Raw genomic sequence first — 23,848 nt, 5'->3', positions numbered from 1 at the left:
GCGGTCTGCGGTGGCTGGAGACGTGGGGGATTACAGGGTCTGAAAAGGCAGGTGGTTGGAAGCCCTAGGCAGAGGGACGACAGGGTGCCTGTTCAGGGCCGTGCAGTTTCTGTCCCCTCCTCCCAACAGCAGCCGCTTTGCTTTCGGAGGCTCAGCCTTCTCACCAGGCAGGCTCACAAAGCAGGGGCTGTCCTCCCCAAGCCACGGGGCACATGGCCCAGCTTAGGCCACCTGCATTCTCCTCCGCGACCTGGAATCTCAAGGTAAACAAGCCAAGGACTGAAGAAAGGTTGGAGCCGACCTATTCCAGGTACCTGGATGGCATAGCTGGGGGTTCTTGCTGCCTGGACACTGGGGCTGCTAGGCCCATGTCTCGGTCCCAAGCCTGGGTTTCTAATACCCTGTCCCGTCTGTAAGCTACCTGGGTTTTCCTAAATAATTCTCTTTCTCCTAAGTTAAGTCTCAGCCAGTTTCTGTGATTTATAACAAAATCCCAAGAACTCTGACTTTTTAACATGTAGCTATATTAGTTCCCTACTGTTGCTATAATAAATTAGCTCAAACTTAGTGTCATAAAACAAATGTACTACCTTACAGTTCTAGAGATCAGAAATCCTATAACCAAGAAGTCAGCAGGGCTGCTGCCTTCCAGAGGTTCGAAGGGAGAAGCCACTCCTTATCTTCAGTTTTTTTTTTTTTTTTTTTTTTAAGGTACTGGGAATGGAACCCAGGGGCATTCTACCTCCAAGCTGCAACCTTAGTCCTATTTTTTATTCTTTATTAACATTCGACCTCCGAGCTACATCCCCTGCCTTATTTTTTATTCTTTATTTTGAAACCGGGTCCCACTGAGTTGCAGAGGGCCTCACTAAGTAGCTGAGGCTGTCCGCGAACCGCGATCCTCCAGTCTCAGCCTCCCAAATGCTGGGATTACAAGAGTGTGCCACCACGCCCAGCTTTTTTATTATTTTAAAACAGGGTCGCACTGAGTTGCAAAGGGCCTAACTCAGCAGTTGGGGCTGTCTGAGAACCACGATTCTGCCATCTCAGCCTCCCGAATGCTGGGTTTACAAGCGTGCACCACCAGCCCGGCTTCTCAGCTTCTAATTCTAAGGCCACCTGTGGTCCCTGGCTCATGGCCCAACCCTACTGCAAAGCCAACACTCTAATGCTCTATTTTCTCAGACTATCCTTTCTTTCTTTTCCTTTTCTTTTTGTTGTGGTACTAGGGATTGAACCCAGGGCTACTTTACTACTGAGCTGTATCCCCAGCCCTTATTTCTTTTTTTTTGCAGGTCTGGAGATTGAATCCAGGGCATTTGACCTCCGAGCTACACCCCGTGCCCTATTTTGTATTCTTTATTTTGAAACAGGGTCTCACTGAGTTGCAGAGGGCCTCACTAAGTAGCTGAGGCTGTGGTCTCAGCCTCCGGAATGCTGGGGTTACAAGTGTGCACCACCGCGCCTGACTTTCCCCGGCTCTTTTCTGAGAGGTTGGCAAAGTGCCCAGGCTGACCTTGCACTCGCTGTCCTCTTGCCTGTCAAATAACTGGGACAGCGGCATGCCTCACCACGCCCGGTCCCTGCTTTTCTTTTTTATGAGGACCCACGTGATTATTCAGTCCTCTGGGTCAGTTAGGATAAGCTCCCTCCTCAAGATCTTTAACTTAGTCACATGAGCAAAACCCCTTAACTATATAAGGCAACATATTCACAGGTTCCAGGAGTTAGGGGACCATAATTCAGACCACCACGGCCATCACTATGGACTGAGACAAAGCACTCTTACCTGGTAGGACAGGTAGTAGGACAGGGGAAAGTTTATATACATATACATACGTACATACATACATATATATATATATATATATATATATATATATATATTTTTTTTTTTTTTGGTGGTATTGGGGGTGGAACCCAGGGGCTTTCTACCTCTGGGCTATACTCCCAGACCTGGAAACAGGATCTCACTAAGTAGGGGAAAGCTATATTTAAGTCGGAGGTGCTTACAATCAGATATAAACCCTAGAGGACGCAACAAGTGCCGGGAGGGTGAGGTCCAGGTCTTGTTCTGTATTTCTTTGTTTTTGGTCCTGGGAATGGAACCCAGAGGCCTCTACCTCCGGGCTACACCCCCAACCTATTTTAGATTTCATTTGTTAACAGGGTCTCACTAAGTTGCTGAGGGCCTCACTAAGTAGCTGAGGCTGGCTTCGAACCTGTGCGATCTTCCTGTCTCAGCCTCCCAAGCACGGGGATATCAAGCCACCGAGCCCGGCTTCTTATTTTGTATTTCCATGAGTATCTAGCTTAGTTCCTTATACAAAATAATGTTTGTCAACATTCATTAAACTGCTTCTAAGGCAGACATGGGGGGCACTCTTGTAATCTCAGTACTTGGGATGCAGAGACAGGAGGATTCTAAGTTTGAATACAGCTTCAATAATTCAGTGAGACTTCCAGCAACCTAGTAATAGCTTCAATAATTCAGTGAGACTTCCAGCAACCTAGTAATACCCTATTTCAAACAGATAAAAAAGACTGGGAGTATAGCTCAAAGGTAGAATGCCCCTGGGTTGAATCTCTAGGAACCCCCAAAATAAAATCAACTTGATTTTCCCCAAATAGATTAGTTTCAAATAATGCTAGGCTTTCTTTTTTTTTTTTTTTTGATGACTTAAAGATAACATTTTAATATTTCTTTTTGCTTTCTTTCTTTTTCATATTTATTTTTAATTGGTGCACTGTATTCATACATCATAGTGGGATACATACTTTTGTAGACATACATGCACACATTGCCCAGTCAGCCCTCACCCGATCCCCACCCCGTTCTCTCCCTATCCCCCCCCTCCTATGCTTGGCTTAGTAGTTGACATCTAGTATTATAGCAATTTATCCAAAATTAAAAATGATAATCTCACATAACAGTTTCATTTGTCTGATACCAAGCTTTTGATGACTTAAAGATAACATTTCAATATTTCTTTGTGCTTTCTTTCTTACCAGAGAATCTATTTTTTTCTATTTTTAGGTGAAACTATCGTATATTTATATATTTATTTTTCAGAAAAAAAATCTATCCTAATATGGAATATGGACTCTAGGTACCCACAACGATCTTGAAAAAGAACAAAGCTAGAAGATATATATTTTCTGATTTCAAACCATATAAAGCTACAATAATTGAAACAGTGTAGTACTATTCTAAAGGCAGATATATTAACCATTGGAGTTAAATAAAAGCCTAGACCTAAATTCTTCCCTATATTGTCAAGTTATTTTTGACAAGGTTTCCATGAACATTTGGTGGTAGAAATAATAATCTTTTAACTAAATATTGTTGAAAAATAATAATTACATGGAAAAGAATAAAATTGGACCCTTACCTAATCCCATATACAAATATTAACTCAAAATAGATAATAGACCTAAATATAAATCTTAAGACTATAAACTTTTAGGAGAAAATCTGGGACATAAAACCTCACAACATTGAAATTGGCAGTGATTTCTTGGTTATGATTTCAATGGCACAGGCAACAGAAGAGTATACAAACTCCCTAAAAAATAAAAAACATATTGTATATCCAAAGACAATGTAAACAGAGTTAACAGTTACTAATAGAATGGGATAAAATATTTCCAAATGCTATATCTGAAGGTATATTAATATTCCAAATAGAAATCCTAAAAATTAACAACAATAAAGGCAAACAATACCCTTTACAGATAGGTAAAAGACTAACATAAATAATCAATCTCCACAGATAACCAATCTTAGCTGTCTGTTGGATGGAAAATCTTGTTTCTCTAGTTCTGATGTGTGTTACCTATTTCTTCTTTGTAGTTAATCTCTTTGAGTATTTTCTCTAGTGCTGGTTTTGAAGACATAAATTCCTTCAATTTCTGTTTGTCATGGAAGCTTCTTATTTCTCCATCTAATTTGATAGAAAGTTTTGCTGGGTAGGAAATTTTTGGCTGGAAGTTGTTTTCTTTCAAAATTGGGAATATGTTACTCCAAGCCCTTCTGGCTCTCATAACTTGGTTTGGGAAGTCTGGAGTGATTCTAATTGGTTTGCCTCTGAATGTCACTTGGCCTTTGCTTTTGTTGCCTTTAAGATTCTCTGCTTGGCTTCCACACTGGTCATTTTGACAACTATGTGGCGTGGGGATACTCTTCTCCGATCCTGTCTAAAGGGAGATCTATAAGTTTCCTGGACCTGTGTATCAACCTCTTGCTCTATGTCTGGAAAATTTTCTGCTATTACTTCCTTGAAGAGATTGTTGATCCCTTTGGTTTCACTTTCTTTTCCCTCCTCTATTCCAATTATTCTTAGGTTAGCTCTCTTAAAATGGGCCCATATGTCTTCAATATCAGATTCCTGCTGTCGGATATTTTTTTCTAGATTAGAAACTATGCGTTCATTTTTGGAATGATCATCTTCTAAGAGCGAGATTCTGTTCTCCATGTGTTCTAAGCGGTTGTTTGTGCTTTGAATTGAGGCCTTAACTTCATTAATTGCATCCTTTATCTCTTTTTGGCTCTCTCTGAGTTCTTTTCGAAGCACCTCTATTATTTCTACAGTTATTTTCCTGATTTGATCTTCTAGAAATCTCTGATTTTCTGTTTTATCGGATTCTGATGTTGTGGGGTTGTGAGCATTCATTGCTCCAGTATTATTCCTCTTTCCCATGATTTCGGAAGTTTGTGTCTTCTCTGGGTTCTTCCCTTGGGTCACTATGACTTCACTTAAGGTGTTCTGGATCTCGAGTCAGTAGTATCTCAGACCCCACTACTCCTTTACTGGGTTGTATCACAGAGTCTCCGACCCAGAGAGTCGATAGAGGCTGCTTTAGACTGTGGGGGGTGCCAGGTTGCACGTTCTCCTATGGTGTGATATCACTGCCACCGCCCCTCCCCCACTGGGTCAAGTCCCAGTGAGTACAGTACTGGGATTTCTCCGCTGTGGCCGGTAATTTGACTCACTGTTCTTGAGTACGCAGATGTAGCTGTAGTGAATTCGCTGCTGCTGCCGCCGGTGGTAATATGGCGCCGCTGCTACGCCCTCGGCTGTTGGGCTGGCGTTTTTTTTTTCTTGGTTTTGATTTCCACTCTGAATCCCTGCAGCGTGTGCTGAGCTCAGACACTGGGAGCTTTAGATGTCCTCTGTGCCGAGAAATCCCGCCTGGCTGTTCCGCAGCGGCTCCCCTTGGCTTGCTGTGGCCGTCCCGTGAATTCGCCAGTGCCTCCGGCAGTATGGCGCTGCTGCCGCGTCTGCCGCGTCCTCGGGCGTGAGGATCTCCTCTGTGGCTCTGTTCTCAGTCCGCTTTCTCTCTGGAGCCTGGTGATTTTTTTTGTTTCTCTGGTGATGTTGTTTCCTGGCTTTGGAAGGCGCTGATTTTGTGGTAATGGATATTTGTTGTTAGCGGGGCTCTTAAGTCCCGCTTTTCTCGGTCGCCATCTTCCCGGAAGTGTAGGCTTTCTTAGTAATTCTTTTTTTTCCCCCCTCCGCGGGTCTGGGGATAGAACCCAGGGGCATTTGACCTCTGAGCTACACCCCCAGCCTGATTTTATTCTTTATTTTGAAACAGGGTCTGAGTTGCAGAGGGCTTCATTAAGTAGCTGAAGCTTTCCGCGAACTGCGATCCTCCAGTCTCAGCTTCCCAAATGCTGGGATTACAAGTGTGAGCCACCACACCCGGCTTATTTTTAAATTATTTAGTATTCTACCTTTGAGCTATATCTCCAGCCCAACTTTATTTATTTGGAAACAGCATCTTGCTAGGTAGGGCCTAAGTTGCTGTGGCTGGCTTCCAGCCGCTGATCTGTCTCAGCCTCCCAAGTGTTGGAGTTACAGGTGTGTACCACCACGCCCAGCTTTATTTTTATTATTATTTTTTCTGGTACTGGGGAATAAACCCAGGGGCATTTTACCTCTGAGCTATACACCCAACCCTATTTTTTATTCTTTATTTTGAGACAGTGTCTTACTAAATTGTGGACTGCCTCACTAAGTAGCTGAGGCTGATCATGAAGCTGTAATCCTCCTGTCTCAACCTCATTAGTACTGGGATTACAAGTATATGCCACCACATCCAGCTCTATTTTTTTTTTTTTTTTTTTGTGGGTCTGGGGATAGAACTCAGGGGCATTCAACCTCCGAGCTACACTCCCTGCCCTATTTTTTATTCTTTTATTTTGAAACAGGGTCTCACTAAGTTGCAGAAGGCCTAAGTAGCTGAGGCTGTCCATGAACTGCGATCCTCCGGTCTCAGCCTCCTGAATGCTGGGATGACAAACGTGCGCCACCGCGCCCGGCTCCAGCTCCATTTTTTGTTTTGAAAAGGGTCTTGGTAAGCTGCTGAGTCTCACTAAGATGCTGAGGCTGATCTTGAAACTACAATCCTCCTGTCTCAGCCCTGCAAGTATTGGGGTTACATTATTACTCCAATAAGTTATTTTTAAAAGCATGTATCCTTTTCCTTTCCAAAGCCACCTTCAGATGCCTGTTAAACAGTAGTCTTTAAAGGACATCCTTTGGCTGGGTGTGGTAATGCATGCCTGTGAACCTAGCACTTGGGAAGCTGAGATAGGAGGATTGCAGGTTTGAGGACAGCCGCAGCAACTTAGTGGGACCATTTCAAAGTAAAAAAAAAAAAAAAAAGGGCTGAAGGTGTAGCTCAGAGGTAGAGTGCCCCTGGGTTCAACCCCAGTACTCTGAATAAATAAATGCATGCATGAATGAATGAACAACCCACTTCATGTAGTCACAAGCCCAGATGGTAACACTTCCGATGTTCAGGATGCTAAGACCCGCTTTGACCCAGGGCCCGTGTGTCTGCAGACAGGCTGCATCCTACCGATGCGCCAAGTTGTCCCCGACCCGCTTTTGCAGCTTGCCCAGGCTTGCAGACCTGCATCGCCAGAACCTCACATACCACCCTCACTGATGGCAAAACGATTTTTGAACCAAAACTTACCTTCATCCTCTTCAGTCGGCTGATAAAACGGAAGTGGCACACCCTTAAAACAAAAGAAAAGCTCAACTAAGGTTGTGTTCCAGCCACCGCTTTGCAAGGAAAGGGGTGGCGCCCAGTGGGAGGACGGACAGGAGGGGAGAGAGGCAAGGTAGCCCCGCTTTCTTGCTTGTCGGAGCCGCCGCCCAGGGATGAGAGGGCCCACTGCCACTTTTTTTAAACTTCTCTGAGTGGCACAGCAACTCAGGCAATGGAAAACCCAGAGCCGGGCGTGGTGGTGCACACTTGTAATCCCCGCGCTTGGGAGGCTGAGACAGGAGGATTGCACGGGTTCAAAGCCAGTCTTAGCTACTTAGTGAGGCTCTCAGCAACTTAGTGAGACCCTGTTTCCAAATAAAATATAAAATAGGTCCAGTCTCAGCCTCCCGAATGCTGGGATTACAAGCGTGCGCCACCATGCCTGGCTCCTTTTTTTTTTTTTTTTTTTTTAATAAATAAAGTTTTATTAGAGCTCTGCCACACTGTAGGTTGCCAATCGTTGCCTTTGTACTACAATGGTAGAGCTGAACTGCTGACAGAAACCTCTAGCCTACAAAGCCGCAAATATTTACTACCCGGCCCTTTATAGACACTAACCTATCACCTGGAGGCAGGATCCCACCCTACAGATAAAGAATTGACTAACAAACAGGCTCTTAAAAAGGACCTGTATCCCCAGAGGCAGTGGTGCACACCTGTGATCCCAATAGTTGGGAGGGTGAGACAGGAGGATCGCAGGTTCCAGGCAAGCCTTAGCAACTTAGTAAGACCCTGCCCTGCTTCAAAATAAAAATAAAGGCACACGCTTGCAATCCCCGCGCTTGGGAAGCTGAGACAGGAGGATCACACAGGTTCAAAACCAGCCTCAACTACTTAGTGAGGCTTCCAGCAACTTAGTGAGACCCTGTTTCCAAATAAAATATAAAATAGGTCTGGGAGTATAGCCCAGAGGTAGAAGGCCTCTGGGTTCCACCCCTAGTACCACCAAAAAAAAAAAATAAAAAATAAATAAATAAATAAAAATAAAATTGGTCTGGGGCTGTAGCTCAGAAGTAGAATGCCCCTGGGTTCAATCCCCAGTACAAAAAATCGTTTTGAAGGCACAGGAGCACATCTACTGTGCTGGGCAAGATAGGAGTGGCCACCCAGTACCTCATAGAGTTTGGTAGCGACAAGTTTTCTACCAGTGGTGTTGATTCCTTCCATAATTACAACCTGAAAGACAAGAAATAAAACAGGATTGCTAAGCAGGGGGTGTGAGAGGTCTGGAATAAATTATTTTAATGCAGTTAAAGGTATTTTGCAACTGTAAACTCAGGGCATTTTTCTAGAAAACAAATTAAGGGGGCTATATTAGTAATAACAATTATACTCTACATGAATGACCTAATTCGCCCAACAGTCCCATGAGGTAAGAATCATTATTTTCCACTTTGTGGATGAAGACGTTGCGGCCTTGAAGGTGAAGCAGCTTGCCCACAGCCACTCGCCTGGTGGGAGGGAACTGGGCAGCCAGATCCCCAGGCCTCGATCAGAACATTCCCCAGAGCAGAGGAAGCAACGTGGTAGATTTGGGCCCAGGCGGCCACATCTCATGGCGTCAGATCCTGACCCTGAGAAGCAGCTGCCACAGCCCACAGCCCACGGGCGTAAAGCGCTCCTGCATCCTGGGCAGGCGCCTCCGATCTCACCTGTCCAGGAAACAGAGAGTATTCTTTGAGCTCAGACAAATCCACTGGAATATGAGCACCCGAGGAGTGCTCCCGGTCTCCCTCGAGGATCACCGACTTGCTGTTTAGCTTCCCATTGCTGTCGCAGCCGATCTGGCCCAGCAGGGTGACCGGCTCCTGCCGGAGAAATGGGTCTTTGAGACAAGAGCACAACATCTGACGCCAACAGGCTCGGCAGCAACATGGACCGAGGCACGCTTTTGGCTGGGCGCCACTTTGACCCCGAGGTGGCCACTGCTGACGTCAGAGGTGGGAGGATATGCACAGGGCCTCAAGTCCACCGCGTCCACCATGTGACCTCCTCGGAGGCTGCCTGAGCGTGAACATCTCTGGTGAAGGGGAGCTCGCTTCCCCGCCCACAGCCACAGCATCTCTGGGTAGCTGCAGCCTTCTCCTTGGTACTGGGGATTGAGCCCAGGGGCATTCTACCTCCAAGCCACAACTCCAGCCCTAAGTTTTATTCTTTATTTTGAAACAGGGTCTCACTAAGTAGCTGAGGCTGGCTTTGAACCACAATCCTCTTGTCTCAGCATCCCACGTACTGGGATTACAAGCATGAGCCAGCACGCCTGGCCTTATTTTTGGTTTTGAAACAGGGCTTCATGAAGTTGCTAAGGCTGGCCTTGAACCTGTGATCCTCCTGTCTTGGCCTCTCACATGCAGGGATGACAGGCATGCGCCATCATACCAGGCTGGAGAGCTGCGGCTTAACCACGGCTCACAGGTGTTGAGCCTCATTCCCAGGTACTGTTCTAAGAGCTGACATGTTCTAACCCATTTAATCCTCACAACAGCCACAAGGTGGATATTGCTGCGCCTAGTTTATAGATGAGGGAAAGGGGCAGCAGAGAGGCGAGACAGTGTAGTCAGGGTCAAGCAGTGGTGAAGCCCAGAAATGCCTCTCAAGCCACACCCTCAGCCACACACCATGTGGGGGAGGGGGACCGGGCAGGAAGTCCTTGGTTAAACTGAGTGCGATCTCTCCCCCGATCTCTCCCCCGATGGCTCCTCGGTCACATTCCCACCCCAAGAGCACACAGAGGAAGTCTAATCTTTCCTACATAATTGTGTGTCCCTGCCCCCACCCAGAACTTCCTCCAGCTCTCTCCAAAACTTCTGTTTGGCACAGTTTTGCATATCATTTCCCCCAACTATTCATTCTTCCCTGGATACAAACCCATCACAAAGGTACATTAAAGAATCTTTTAAAGGCGGGCGTGGTGGCGCACGCTTGTAACCCCAGTACTTGGGAGGACGAGACCGGAGGATCGCAGTTCACGGATAACCTCAGCTACTTAGTGAGGCCCGCTGCAACTTAGTGAGACCCTGTTTCAAAATAAAGGATAAAAAATAGTGCTGGAAGCCGGGTGTGATAGCACATGTTTGTGATCCCAGCATTCAGGAGGTTGAGACCAGAGGATCGTGGTTCGCGGACAGCCTCAGCTACTTAGTGAGGCCCTCCACAACTTAGACCCTGTTTCAAAATAAAGAATATAGGCCGGGCGTGGTGGCGCACACTTGTAATCCCCGCTCTTGGGAGGCAGAGACAGGAGGATTGTGCAGGTTCGAAGCCAGCCGTGCGCGCTGGCTTAGGAGACCCTGTTTCCAAATAAAAATGTAAAAATAGGTCTGGGAGTGTAGCCTGGAGGTAGAAGGGCTTTCAGGAACCCCAGTACAAAAAAAAAAAAAAATTAATAATAATAATAATAATAATAAAGAATACAAAATAGGGCAGGGGTTGTAGCTCGGAGGTCTAATACCCCTGAGTTCCATCCTGACCTGCAAAAAACAAAAAAACAAAACAGTGCTGGAGCATAGCTCAGAGGTAGAATGCCCCAGGTTTAATTTCCAGTTCCACACATAAAAAAGTCCCCCCTTGGATTAAAAAATGTTCTAGAAAGCTGGGCATGGTGACATAGGCTGTAATTCTACTACATGGGGGTCTGAGATAGGAAGATCACAGGTTCAAGGACAGTCTCAGCAAGTAGTGAGACTCTCATTAACCTAGAGGGACCTGTTTCTTAAAATAAAAATAAACCGGCATGTTAGCGCATGCTTGTAATCCCAATACTTGGGAGGCTGAGAAAGGAGGATCACAGGTTCAAGGCCAGCCTCAGCCACTTAGTGAGGCCCTCTTGTTTTTTTTTTGTGTGTGTGTGGGTCTGGAACCCAGGGGCATTCTACCTCCGAGCTACACCTCCTACCCTGTTTTTTATTCTTTATTTTGAAACAGGGTCTAAGTTGCGGAGAGCCTCACTAAGTAGCTGAGGCTGTCCACGAACCGCGATCTTCCAGTCTTAGCCTCCCAAATGCTGGGATTACAAGCGTGCGCCAACACTCCCGGCTTATGAGATCTTGTTTTTTTTTTTTTAATTATTATTATTATTATTATTATTATTATTATTATTATTATGTGTGTGTGTGTGTGTGTGTGTGTGTGTGTGTGTGTGTGTGGTACTGGGGGTGGAACCCTGGGGCTTTCTACCTCTGGGCTAATATATATATATATATATATATATATATATATATATATAATTTATATATATATATATAAATAATAGTACTCTGGGAGTATTATATACTCCCAGAGACCTATTTTATATTTTATTTGGAAACAGGGTCTCACTCTCACTAAGTTGCTGAGAGCCTCACTAAGTAGCTGAGGCTGGCTTCGAACCTGCGCGATCCTCCTGTCTCAGCCTCCCAAGCGCTGGGATTATAAGTGTGCGCCACCACGCCCGGCTGAGATCTTGCTTTGCTTGTTTTTTTTGGTGGTACTGGGGGTGGAACCCAGAGGCTTTCTACCTCTGGGTTATACTCCAACACCTTTTTTTATATTTTATTTGGAAACAGGGTCTCACTAAGTTGCTGAGAGCCTCACTAAGTAGCTGAGGCTGGCTTTGAACCTGCGTGATGTGATCCTCCTGTCTCAGCCTCCCAAGCGCGGGGATTACAAGCGTGCGCCACCATGCCCGGCTGAGATCTTGTTTTAAAATAAAAGATAAAACAGGGCTGGGGGTGTAGCTCAGAAGTAGAATGTCCCAGAGTTCAATCCTCAGTACAAAAAAGTTAGAACAGGAAAAACAGTCTGTAGTCACAAAAGCAGGATGCACCTATAAGTCCCTCTCTCTTCTTTTTTTTGTGGGTGGGGGGGTGGTACTGGGGATTAAACCCAGGAGCATTCTACCTCCGAGCTACACCTCCAGCCCTATTTGTTATTTTGAAGCAGGGTTTCACTGAGTTGCAAAGGGCCTCACTAAGTAGCTGAGGCTGGCTGTGAACCATGATCCTCCTGTCTCAGCACTGGGATTACATGTGTGCGCCACCACGCTCAGCCTATAAATCTTTTTTGAGAAGGACTCGCTTTACCCAATCCAGTCCAGATGGACGTTCTAAGAAGCACATAGGTAAGAAGTGGGAAGGGAGCGCGTGGCTCTGAGTTAGAATGCACTGCAGACGGCGGAGGACTAGTGGGCCACTCTTACTTGTGCCGGGACCAGGAGAGGAGTGAAAGCCTCGATCTCGTAATGTTCCTTGAGTTCGCCGCCGAGCTCTTCTATCTTACACGTCAGAACTGCAATCCCAGAGGTCAGAAAGCGATACGTTTAAGACATTTCACTGCCAGGCAGAGAAAACCTTGGAACATGCTCTACCAGCCCGGCGGGGGCTCTGCCGCACCAAACCCTCCCAGACTGTACACCCACCAGAATTTCAAAGGAAAAAAGAATCACCGTCTCGAATGTCGGGGAGCTTCTGGAACATGGATTTGTAGCTCCCAGTTAGAGGCTCCGGGTACCCGATGACCTTCAGACTGATGTTTCCAGCTCCTCCTCTCCCAGACCACGACACGCCCTGCGCCGAGCCGAAGGTGGTGACCACCTCTCCCCGGTTATTTCTTGAGCTGTATTTCTGGGAGGGAGTTGCACTGATTGGAAGGAAAACTGATTATGACTGTGTTCATAGCTAACGGGAGATAAAAATAATATAATGCTACCTTTTGGAAATGGGGAGTGGAGAAAAATCAAGTTGGCTTTATTGATTCGATCAGTCTAAGGGGCTTGGAACTTTCAGGAATTTCAGGAATGAGGGGCTGAGGAATACCAGGCCCAAGAAGAATACCAAACATGTTTAGAAAAGTTTAAAGACAGAAACATACTTTAAAAGCTTGTCTTTCTTCCTGGCATTTAAACTAAACAAAGCCAAACAAAACTCCAACTCTGAATTTATTTACTTTTTGTGATACTGGGGATTGAACCCAGGGGCTTTTTACCTCTGAGCTACAACCCTGGCCCTATTTAATTTTTCTTATTTTGAAACAGGATCTCACTAAGTTGCAGAGGGCCTAGCTAAGTTGTTGAACTTACGATTCTCTTGTGTCTCTCCTAAATACTGGGATTACAGACATGCGTCACCATGCCTGGCTCTGAACTGATTAAAAAGCAAGTTTCAAGTTATCATTTTTCTTTCTTGTGAATTGTCAGCATTTATTATGGCATCATCTGAGCCTGGAACTGTGGATAAGCCACAAGTTGCTAGGCTTATAGTTCAAGGTAGAAACAATAACATAAAGTTAATAAAATCAGTCAACTTTCCCAAGTGGAGGTAGAGATGAAATGATTTAACAGTTAATATGTGAGCAAATATTTCCATGCTCTGAGGCTTAACTGATAGGTTCTCAAATTTCTTTGACTAGTAAACTACACCGAACACATGATGTTGCGGATCTGCGTAGATGCTTCTAATCCTTTGGCTGTGAATATCACATACGGAGAGGCCTATTTTTTTTTTTTTGGTGGTACTAGGGATTTAACCCAAGGGCATTTGACCTCTGAGATATACGCCCCCAGACCTATTTTATTCTTTTTTATTCGGAAACAGAGTCTCACTAAGTTGCAAATGGCCTCACTAAGTTGCTGAGTCTGTCTCTGAACCTGTGATTCTCCTGTCTCAGACTCCCAAGTTCTGGGATTACAAGCATGTGCCACTACACCTGGCTTCGGAGAGGCCTACTTAAAACAGGCCTCAGCCCCAGGGGGGTGGTGGTGGGGTGGGGTGGTGGTGGTGGCGGCGGCGGCGGTGACACATGTTTATAATCCTAGAACTTGAGAGGCTGAGACAGAAGAATCACAGGTTTGAGGACAGACTTAGCAAGTAGTAAGACTCTCATTAACCTAGCAAGACCCTGTTTAAATCCCAGGTACCAAGCCGGGCATGGTGGCACACGCTTATAATCCCTGCACTTGGGAGGTGGAGACAGGAGGATCATGCAGGTTTGAAGCCAGCCTTGCTGGCTTAAGAGACCCTGTTTCCAAATAAATGTAAAAATAGGTCTGGGAATGTAGCCCAGAGGTAGAAGGGTTCCACCCCCAGTACCACCAAAAAAAAAAAAAAAAAAAAAAAAAAAAAAAAAAAAAAAAAAAATCCCAGGTACCATTAAAAAAATAATAATAATAAAAATAAAATTAGAGTTGGGATGTAGTTCAGAGGTAGAATGCCCCTGAGTTCAATTCCCTTTACAATAAAATAAAATAAACAGGCCTCACAGCCAGGTGTGGTGGCGTACACTTGCAATCTCAGTACTTTGGAGGCTGAGACAGAAGGTTTGCAGATTTACCGCCAGCCTCAGCAACTTAGTGAGACCTTGTTTCAAAATAATGAGTAAAACAGGGCTGGGGGTGTCGCTCAGAGGTAGAATGCCCCTGGGTTCAATCCCCAGTACCGCAAAAAATAAATAAACACGAATAAATAAAAAAAACCCAAGCCGGGCATGGTGACGCACACTTGTAATCCCTGCGCTTGGGAGGTGGAGACGGGAGGATCGCGCAGGTTCAGAGCCAGCCGTGCTGGCTTAAGAGACCCTGTTTCAAAATAAAAAAAGAAAAGTATAAAAATAGGTCTGGGAGTGTAACCCGGAGTTAGAAGGGCTTCCAGGAACCCCAGTACCACCAAAAACAAAAACAAAAACAAAACCCAGGCCTCACTCACTGCATCGAACTCTGCAGGAAGTCGTTTCACAGGGCCGCCATCGCAGTTGGTGCCATCAGCCCTTTCTTTCCAGACAGAGGCTACAGAAAATGAGCCGAACTAATTATCTCTCTCTCCAGTGCTGCCTCTACCTGAATAATTCACAAGTTACTTTCATAAATTACAAAACTAGTTTCTGAGTCGGCTCTATTATAGTGTCTATTATATGACCAGGCAGCACATGGCCAACTTCTCTGAGCTCCTCCCTGTAAAGCTCCAGGGGACATCACAGGAGGCTGTTGAAGCAGAGGCCCTTTAAGGCAATCAGACTGGCACTCGAGCCCAGCGGTAAACAGATCTACAGGTTGCAAAGGATGGCAGTTCAGAGCATGTAACTTGGAAGGTGCCAGCGCCTCTGTGAGAACTATCTCTAAACACTGGGCTTCCAACATGCCCTTAAGTGCTGCCAGGATGGTAGCACATGCCTGTAACCCCAGTGTTAGGGAGGCTGAGACAGCAGGATCACAGGTTAGAGGACAGCCTCAGCAAGTAGTAAGATTCTCATCAACCCGATGGTGCACACCTGTAGTCCCAGTACTTGGGAGGCTGAGACAAGAGGATCGCACGTTTGAGGACAAAATAGGGCTGGGAGCGTAACTCAGAGGTAGAATGTCCTTGGGTTCAAACTACAGTGTCTGTCTGTCCGTCTCTCTCTCTCTCTCTTTCTCTCTCTCTCTCTCTCTCTCTCTCTCTCTCTCACACACACACACACACACACACACACACACACACACACAATAAAAATATAAATAAAGAGAATAAAATAAAAAATAGGGCTGGGGGAGTAGCTCGGAGGTAGAATGCCCCAGGGCTCAATCCCCAATACCACACACACACAAATCCAATCACCAAGCCAGGTACATGCTTGTAATCCTAGTACTTGGGAGGCTGAGATAGAAGGGTCACAGGTTCATGGCCAGCCTCAGTTACTTAGTGAGTCCCTCCGCAACTTAGTGAGACCCTAAATTAAGGGTTTCAAAATTAAGGATAAAAAATAGGGCGGGGGTATAGCACGGAGGTAGAATGCCCCTGGGTTACATCCCAGTATTGGAAAAAAAAAAAAGAAGAAAATCCAAAGACCGCTGGTCTTGAATGACCAAAGAGAAGAAAAATTGTTCAGCTTCAAAGTAGTGATGATGACTCCTGGTAGGTAGTTCCTTAAATGGTTAACCTATCTGCTCCTTAGCCTCACCCCAGTACAGTGGCACCTATAAACGCTTCTACTGAGCAAAGTACGCACTACAGAACTCTCTGATGTAAGACATATCATTTACGGATTTCAAAAGATCACATATGATCTCTGTGGATTTACATGCAGTGGTGGCAGCAGGGCTAAAATATCAATTAAGTCAGTGTAGATTCACAGGGACAAAAAAAGAGAAAACTCTGAGAAACGAGCTGTAACCCGAGTGAGGAACAGTGAACAGGTTACGCAACATTACGAACAAAGGCCTGGGCTTTTCTTTTTGAAAAATCAATACTTTAGATTAAAAAGAGAAGAAAGAGACCCAACAGAACACAAACTAACAGAAGCAAGTAAGGGCCCATTCGACTCCACTGGCAAGACTGGTGAGACGCTCGGGCCTCTCAATAGCCAGGCTGTTTTCAATAGAAGATATCAGTTCCTAATCTCGGAAATGAGCCCTAGAAAAAGTGGGTGGAAAGTGAGTTTCCTTAATTACTCTAAGAAACAGTAATTTTCCACAAAGGAAGAGAAAGCCGGGGAGGCTGAGAGCAACTGGCTTGCCAGCCAGTTCACTGCTGACGTACACATCCACCCCGGTTAATAAATTACTCCCCGGCTAATCTCCATCAGATAGCCAGGGGAGGAGGAGGGGGGCCAGCTTTGGGGCGCCTCCGTTGATATGATTCATACCTTGGAGAGAAACTGGACGGCGAGAGGAGCTGGTGCGGACTTCGGGCAGACACGCTTCTTTTTGTTAGAGGGGTTTCTGGGGTGGAGATAGCTCGCTTCTGAGAACCCTAGAAACCAAATGGAGAAACAAAATCCCAGTCACTCTGGACCCACACTGCTAACCAGGGGCATTTAGATCCTCAGGAAGAAAGGGGCAAACGGTGCCCAAATGAAGGGCACAAAACAGGACCGGGCTCTCTTCTTCTTTTCTTTCCTATCTTTTTTTTTTTCCCCCCCGGTACTGGGGATGGAACCCAGGGGCATTCTACCTTTGAGCTATACTCCCAGCCCTATATTTTTATTCTTTATTTTGAAACAGGGTCTCACTGAGTTGCAAAGGGCCTCACTAAGTAGCTGAGGCTGTCCTCGAACAGTGATCCTCCTGTCTCAGCCTCACAAATGCGGGGATTACAATCATGCACCACTACACCCGGCTTTATTCTTTATTTTGTTTTTTTTAATTTTTTAATTTTTTTGGTGGTACTGGGAATGGAACCCAGGGGCTTTCTACCTCCGGGCTACACTCCCAGACCTATTTTATATTTAATTTGAAACAGGGTCTCTTAAGCCAGCTGAGGCTGGCTTTGAACCTGCATGATCCTCCTGTTTCAGCCTTCCAAGCGCGGGGATTACAAGCATACGCCACCACGCCCGGCTTATTCTTTATTTTGAAACAGGGCCTCACTGAGTTGCAGAGGGCCTCACTTAAAAGCTGAGGCTGGCCCCGAACCTGCGATCCTCCTCTCTGCCTCCTAAATGCTGGGATTATAAGTGTGCACCACCACGCCTGGCTCTCCTTCCTTCCTTTCTCTGATACTAGGAATTGAAACAGAAGCATTTTACCTCCAATCCACACCCCCCAGACTCTATTTATTTGCTTATTTATTTATTTTCTTGCAGTACTGGAGATTGTATACCCAGGGGCATCCTACCCGAGCTACATCTCCTGCCCTATTTTTTATTCTTTATTTTGAAACAGGGTCTCACTAAGTTGCAGAGGGCCTCACTAAAAAGCTGAGGCTGACTGCACACCCGCGATTCTCCTCTCTGCCTCCCAAGTACCAGGATTACAAGTGTGTGCCATCACGCCCAGCTTCCCCCTTTTATTTTGAAACAGGGTCTTGCTAAGTTGCTGAGGCTGGCCTTGGACCTGGGATCCTCCCCTCCAAGGCTCCCAAGTATTGGGATTACAGGCGTGCACGCCAGCCACTCCTGGTTTGGGTTGGTTCTTTACTTAATGGCCCATTTTCCAACCATCATCTCAGAGAAAAATCTTCAATTATAACTCAACAGTCTTCAGGATACTGTCCCATTTTGCAGGAAATCATAAAAAAATACAAACATTCCCCCAAAAAATCACTAGGTAAAAAACCTGTTTTGTCAAAATCTTTCATGTGTTCACTTTCTGTCCCCACCTCTGCTTTAAGAACGGGCCTGATTTTTGCAATAGATGCCATTTTGACCTGCGCACACCACATTTTCCTGAAGGGATGGAACCAAGTGACACTTATTTTGAAAGCCAAGTCTACAACACATTTTCCAAATTAAAGACGGGAATGACTCCAGCAGATAACATGGCTGAGCTCATACTTGGAGAAGAGCTAGCAAACACCTCATTGATGGTCTTTTTTTTTTTTTTCCTGGCTCATCGACAAGACTCCAAAGATAAGCCCAGAACGAAGTATGAAACCCAGTCAGAGACCTAGAGCTCCCTAATGTCTATGATAACTTGCATTTAACAGGAAAGAAGTCCTAGCCCAGCTCACAACCCCGAGTGTACAAAGTTTGCACAAGGTTTTCTTGCTCAAGGGCTCCTCCTGGTGGCATGTTTAAGTTATGCCATCAAGCTGCCAACTGGCTGACTGTGAGACAGAAGGCAAGAACGGATTCAAAACCATCATTAAGTAGCTGTGATGAACACTAGATGAGAGAGAGAGAGAGAGAGAGAGAGAGAGAGAGAGAGAGAGAAGAAACCTACAAAAAACACCCTAGAGCTGAGTATGATGGTACACACCTATAATCCAGTACTTGGGAGGCTGAGACAGGAGAATCGCAGGTTCAAAGCCACCCTCACCAATTTAGTGAGACCCTGTTCCACACAATAAATAAAACAGGGCTTGGGGCGTATAGCTCAGAAGTAGAATGCCAGCCAGGTATGATGGCACACACTTGTAATCCCAGTAGTTGGAAAGCTCAGACAGGATCGCAGGTTCATGGCCAGCCTCAGCTACTTAGTGAGGCCCTCTGCAACTTAGTGAGATCCTGTTTCAAAATAAAGAATAAAAAATAGGTCTGGGAGTGTAGCTGTGAGGTAGAATGTTCCTGGGTTCATTCCCCAGTACCACAAAAAATATATATATAGATAGATATAATAAACCCACCCACAGGCCAGCTAGGTCTTTTGCTTCAGACACTGAAAGATATACTTTACTAGTATCCTACCTGAATTCTTACACTGGGGTCTATGACCAGAGGATTGGATTATTCAGTTATGGCACCTCCACTTGATACACAACTACTCAAGCATTAAAAAGGCAATTGTGGCGGGGCGTGGTGGCGCACGCTTGTAATCCCAGCACTTGGGAGGCTGAGACAGGAGGATCGTGCAGGTTCAAAGCCAGCCTCAGCTACTTAGGGAGGCTCTCAGCAACTTAGTGAGACCCTGTTTCAAAATAAAATATAAAACAGGTCAAGGTTATAGCCCAGAGGTAGAGGCCCCTGGGTTCCATCCCTGTGATCCTTCTGTTTCAGCCTCCCAAGTACTGTGATTATAAGCATGTGCCACTATGCCCAGCTAATAAATAGTTGTTTTTTTCAGAACTGGGGATGGAACCCAGGAGCATTCTACCTCCAAGCTATACCCCCAGCCCTATTTTTTTTTCTTCCTTCCTTTTTTTTTTTTTTTTTTTTTTTTTTTGGTGGTATTGGGGATGGAACCCTTCTACCTCCGGCCTACACTCCCAAACCTATTTTATATTTTTATTTGGAAACAGGGTCTCTTAAGCTAGTGAGGCTGGCTTCAAACCTGTGCGATCCTCCTGTCTCTGTCTCCCAAGCAGGGAATTACAAGCATGCGCCACCACGCCCGGCTTTTATTCTTTATTTTGAAACAGGGTCTCACTAAATTGCAGAGGGCCTCAGTAGCTGAGGCCATCTGTGGACCACCATCCTTCTGTTTCAGCCTCCCAAGTGTTGGGATTACAAGTGTGTACTACCACACCCAGCAGTAGTATTTTTATTTTTTTTGTGTGGTCCCGGGGATGGAACCCAGGGGCCTCTACCTCCGGGCTATACAAGTTACAAGTGTGTGCCACCATGCCCAGCTTAGTCTTTATTTTTGAAACAGGGTCTCACTGAGTTGCAAAGGGCCTCACTAAATAGCTGAGGCTAGCAGAGAACCTGGATCCTCCTGCCTCTGCCTCCCAAATGCTGGGATTAAAAAGCATGCGCTAGCATGCCTGGATCCCAGCCCTATTTTTTATTCTTTATTTTGAAACAGAGTCTCACTGAGTTGCAGAGAGCCTCACTAAGTAGCTGAGGTTGTCCGAGAACCATGATCTTCCTGTCTTAGCCTCCTGAATGCTAAGATTACAAGCATGCACTATCACACACAACTCAAAAAGATTTTGTTTAATTTTTTAAAAATTTATTTTTTCTTTTTGTGGTACTGCGGATGGAAGCCAGGAGCATTCTACCTCTGAGCTACGCCCCCACCCTATTTTTATTCTTTTTTTTTTTTTTTTGGTGGTACTGGGGTTCCTGGAAGCCCTTCTACCTCCGGGCTACACTCCCAGACCTATTTTATATTTTTATTTGGAAACAGCGTCTCTTAAGCCAGCACGGCTGGCTTCGAACCTGCATGATACGTTCCTCCTGTCTCCGCCTCCCAAGCGCGGGGATTACAAGCATGCGCTACCATGCCTGGCTCCTATTTTTATTCTTTATTTTGAACAGAGTCTCACTGAGTTGCAAAGGGCCTCACTAAGTAGTAGCTGAGGCTGTCCATGAACTGTGATCCTCCTGTTTCAGCCTCCTAAATGTTGGGATTCTAAGTGCGCCACTATGCCTGGCTAAAAAAAAAATTTTTAAATTAAAAAAATGCTACTTATAGCCAGGTGTATGATGGCCCATGCCTGTAATCCCAGTACTTGGGAGGCTGGGACAGGAGGATCACAGGTTCAAAGCCAGTCTAGCAATTTAGTGAGACTCTTAGCAACCTACTGAGACCCTGTTTCCAAATAAAAAATAACTGGGTCTGGGGGTATAGTTTGGAAGTAGACTATCCTGGGTTCCCTACACACACACACACACACACACACACACACACACACACACACACACACTTATAGAATACAATTTCCAAGCACTATATACTCACCTTAGAGGGTGTGGTATAGGAGTTCAAAAGGGTCTCTTCTTCTTCCTCTGCTTCAATTCTAAAAACATTGGTTAAGGAAAACAATAATGAACTTTCACCCAAGGCAAGGGCTTGAGTAAATAAGAAATCTGGTTCGTAGGTAACTTTTATTAGTTGCTTTTAAATTACACACACATGCCGGGCGTGGTGGCTCACGCTTGTAATCCCCGCGCTTGGGAGGCTGAGACAGGAGGATCGCACGGGTTCGAAGCCAGCCTCAGCTACTTAGTGAGGCTCTCGGCAACTCAGTGAGACCCTGTTTCCAAATAAAATATAAAAAAGGTCTGGGAGTATAGCCCGGAGGTAGAAAGCCTCTGGGTTCCACCCCCAGTACCACCAAAAAATAAATAAATAAATAAAAAATAAATAAATAAATCACACACACAACAGCAGACAGATTATAAAATAGTTTGCGGCTTGGTGCAAAGACTTTCAGCAGGAAAGGATACAGCTCTTGTATAGAAACAATGTCCCTGGCCCCCGCATGCCCACTGTCTTTGGAGGTGCTGTGCCAGGTTTTAGATGACTTCTTGCTCAGAATCTGAGGAATAAAAGATAGTGAATGCGTTATTCTACAGTCTGGTAATAGAGGAGGCATTTCCCACAACCTTGAGATAATAGGCATTCAAAACATCATCAAAGGTAATATTTATTTATTTATTTATTTGGTAGTGGGGATTGAACCCAAGAGCATTCTATCTCCAAGCCACATCCATTTATTTATTTGGAAACAGGGTCTCATTGGGTGGCTGAGAGTCTCGCTAAGATATTGAAGCTGTCCTTGAACTTGAGTTCCTCCTGTCTCGACCTCCCAAGTACCGGGATTACAAGCCTGCGCCACCAGGCCCAGCTCAAGGATAACAATTCTTTTTTGTGTGTGTGTGGTACTGGGTATTGAACTCAGGGCCATTCTACCTCCAAGTTATACCCCCAGCCCTATTTTATTTTAATTAGTTAATTTATTTAATTTGTGGTGCTGGGGATTGAACCCAGAGGTATTCTACCTCTGTACTACACCCCCAGCCCTAATTTTTATTTTGAAACAGGATCTCACTAAGTTGCAGAGGGCCTCACTAAGTAGCTGAGGCTGACTGCGAACTTGGATCCCCCCGTCTCAGCCTCCCAAGTAACGGGATTACAAACGTCTGCAACCAAGCCTGGCTCCTATTTTTTTTTTTTTTTTGTTTTGAAACAAGTTCTCACTAAATTGTAGAGGTCCTCATCACAAGGTTGCTGAAACTGGCTGCAGACCTGCAATCCTCCTGTTTTAGCCTCCCAAGAACTGGGATTACAAGTGTGCACCACCATGAGCGGCCAAAGATAAAAGTACTAACAATATGGATTATTTGGCAAAGACCTGCCACACATTTGTTACAGGTTTAGATGCTTTACATAAATTTTCTCTCTCTCCCTCTCCCTCTCCCTCTCCCTCTCCCTCTCCTTCTCTCTTTTTTTGCAGTACTGGGGATGGAACCCAGGGGGCATTCTACCTTTGAGCTATAATCCCCAGCCCTGTTTTAAGTCTTTATTTTGAAACAGGGTCTCACTGAGTTGCAAAGAGCCTCACTAAGCAGCTGAGGCTATCCTCGAACCACGATCCTCCTGTCTCAGCCTCCCAAACAATGGGATTACAGCCGGGCATGGTGGTGCATGCTTGTAATCCCCATGTTTGGGAGGGACGGAAGGATCACGCAGGTTCGAAGCCAGCCTTGCTGGCTTAAGAGACCCTGTTCCCAAATAAAATATAAAATAGGTCTGGGAGTGCAGCCTGGAGGTAGAAGAGTTCTATCCCCAGTACCACCAAAAAAGAAAGAAAGAAAGAAAGAAAGAAAGAAAGAAAGAAAGAAAGAAAGAAAGAAAGAAAGAGAACCCAAACGCTGGGATTAAAAGCGTGCACCACCACGCCCGGCTTCATTTTATTCTTCTTTTTTGAGGGGAAGTACTGGGAACTGAACCCAGATACAACCCTAGTTCTATTTATTTATTTATTTATTTTTTGTGGTGCTGGGGATTCAGTTCAGGAGCATTCTACATTCCTAGCCTTATTTTTTACTTGTTTATTTTTTGAAATAGGACCTCCCTAAACTTCTGAGGTGGCTCTGAACCTGCGATCCTCCTGTCCCAGCCTCCCAAGTACTGGGACTATCGGCATGCACCCAGCTGTACCATTCCTGGCTTACATTTTCACTTCATTCTTACAACAATCATAAAATATATGGATTACTAGAATCCTTGACAAAAGAAGAAACTGAGGCTGAGACATTAAGTAGTTTGCCCAAGCTCACATTAGGACTAGAATCCAGGTGTAAACCCAAAAGCCACCCTCTGCTCCATAAATCGCCATTCTCCTCTAAAGCAGAGCACACCAGCTGGCTTCCATTCTGTTCTTACCTCGTGCTCAAAAGTGCTCAGGATCTCTGCGGTAAGGCAGGCTTTACCTGTGCTGGTGCAGAAGGCTATAAGCTCGCCTACTATGCCCTCCTCATTCTGCCCATACAGGACGCAAAGTTCTGCCACTGCAGGAAAGGAAATTGGACAAGTAAGGACTTGGTTCATTTCTTGAAGCTACCATCTTTTTTTTTTGGTGGTACTGGGGTTCCTGGAAGCCCTTCTACCTCCGCGATACACTCCCACGGGCTACACTCCCAGACCTACTTTTTAACTTTTTTTTTTTTAATGTGGAAACAGGGTCTCTTAAGGCAGAGCGGCTGGCTCTGAACCAGCGCAATCCTCCTGTCT

General features: G+C 45.4%; 1 protein-coding gene across 1 annotated transcript in view; it reads right to left on the bottom strand.

The window, feature by feature from the left end:
* The window catches only part of POLA2 (DNA polymerase alpha 2, accessory subunit), a gene marked incomplete at both ends in the record, with an annotated part of 39,416 nt that overhangs the window by 11,793 nt on the left and 3,775 nt on the right, over window positions 1-23,848 (bottom strand). The window contains 9 exons of the mRNA XM_080718121.1: window positions 6,988-7,030; window positions 8,176-8,238; window positions 8,715-8,870; window positions 12,239-12,327; window positions 12,485-12,678; window positions 16,654-16,760; window positions 21,071-21,128; window positions 21,559-21,650; window positions 23,501-23,625. Coding sequence (XP_080574247.1) covers window positions 6,988-7,030; window positions 8,176-8,238; window positions 8,715-8,870; window positions 12,239-12,327; window positions 12,485-12,678; window positions 16,654-16,760; window positions 21,071-21,128; window positions 21,559-21,650; window positions 23,501-23,625 — 927 coding nt within the window. The remainder of the gene's footprint in view (window positions 1-6,987; window positions 7,031-8,175; window positions 8,239-8,714; window positions 8,871-12,238; window positions 12,328-12,484; window positions 12,679-16,653; window positions 16,761-21,070; window positions 21,129-21,558; window positions 21,651-23,500; window positions 23,626-23,848) is intronic.

This window comes from Muscardinus avellanarius, assembly GCF_963383645.1.
Source record: "Muscardinus avellanarius genome assembly, chromosome: 1".
Classification (NCBI taxonomy): Eukaryota; Metazoa; Chordata; class Mammalia; order Rodentia; family Gliridae; genus Muscardinus; species Muscardinus avellanarius.
The sequence above is the reverse complement of the archived record's forward strand: the minus strand, read 5'-3'. Positions and strand labels throughout refer to the sequence as shown.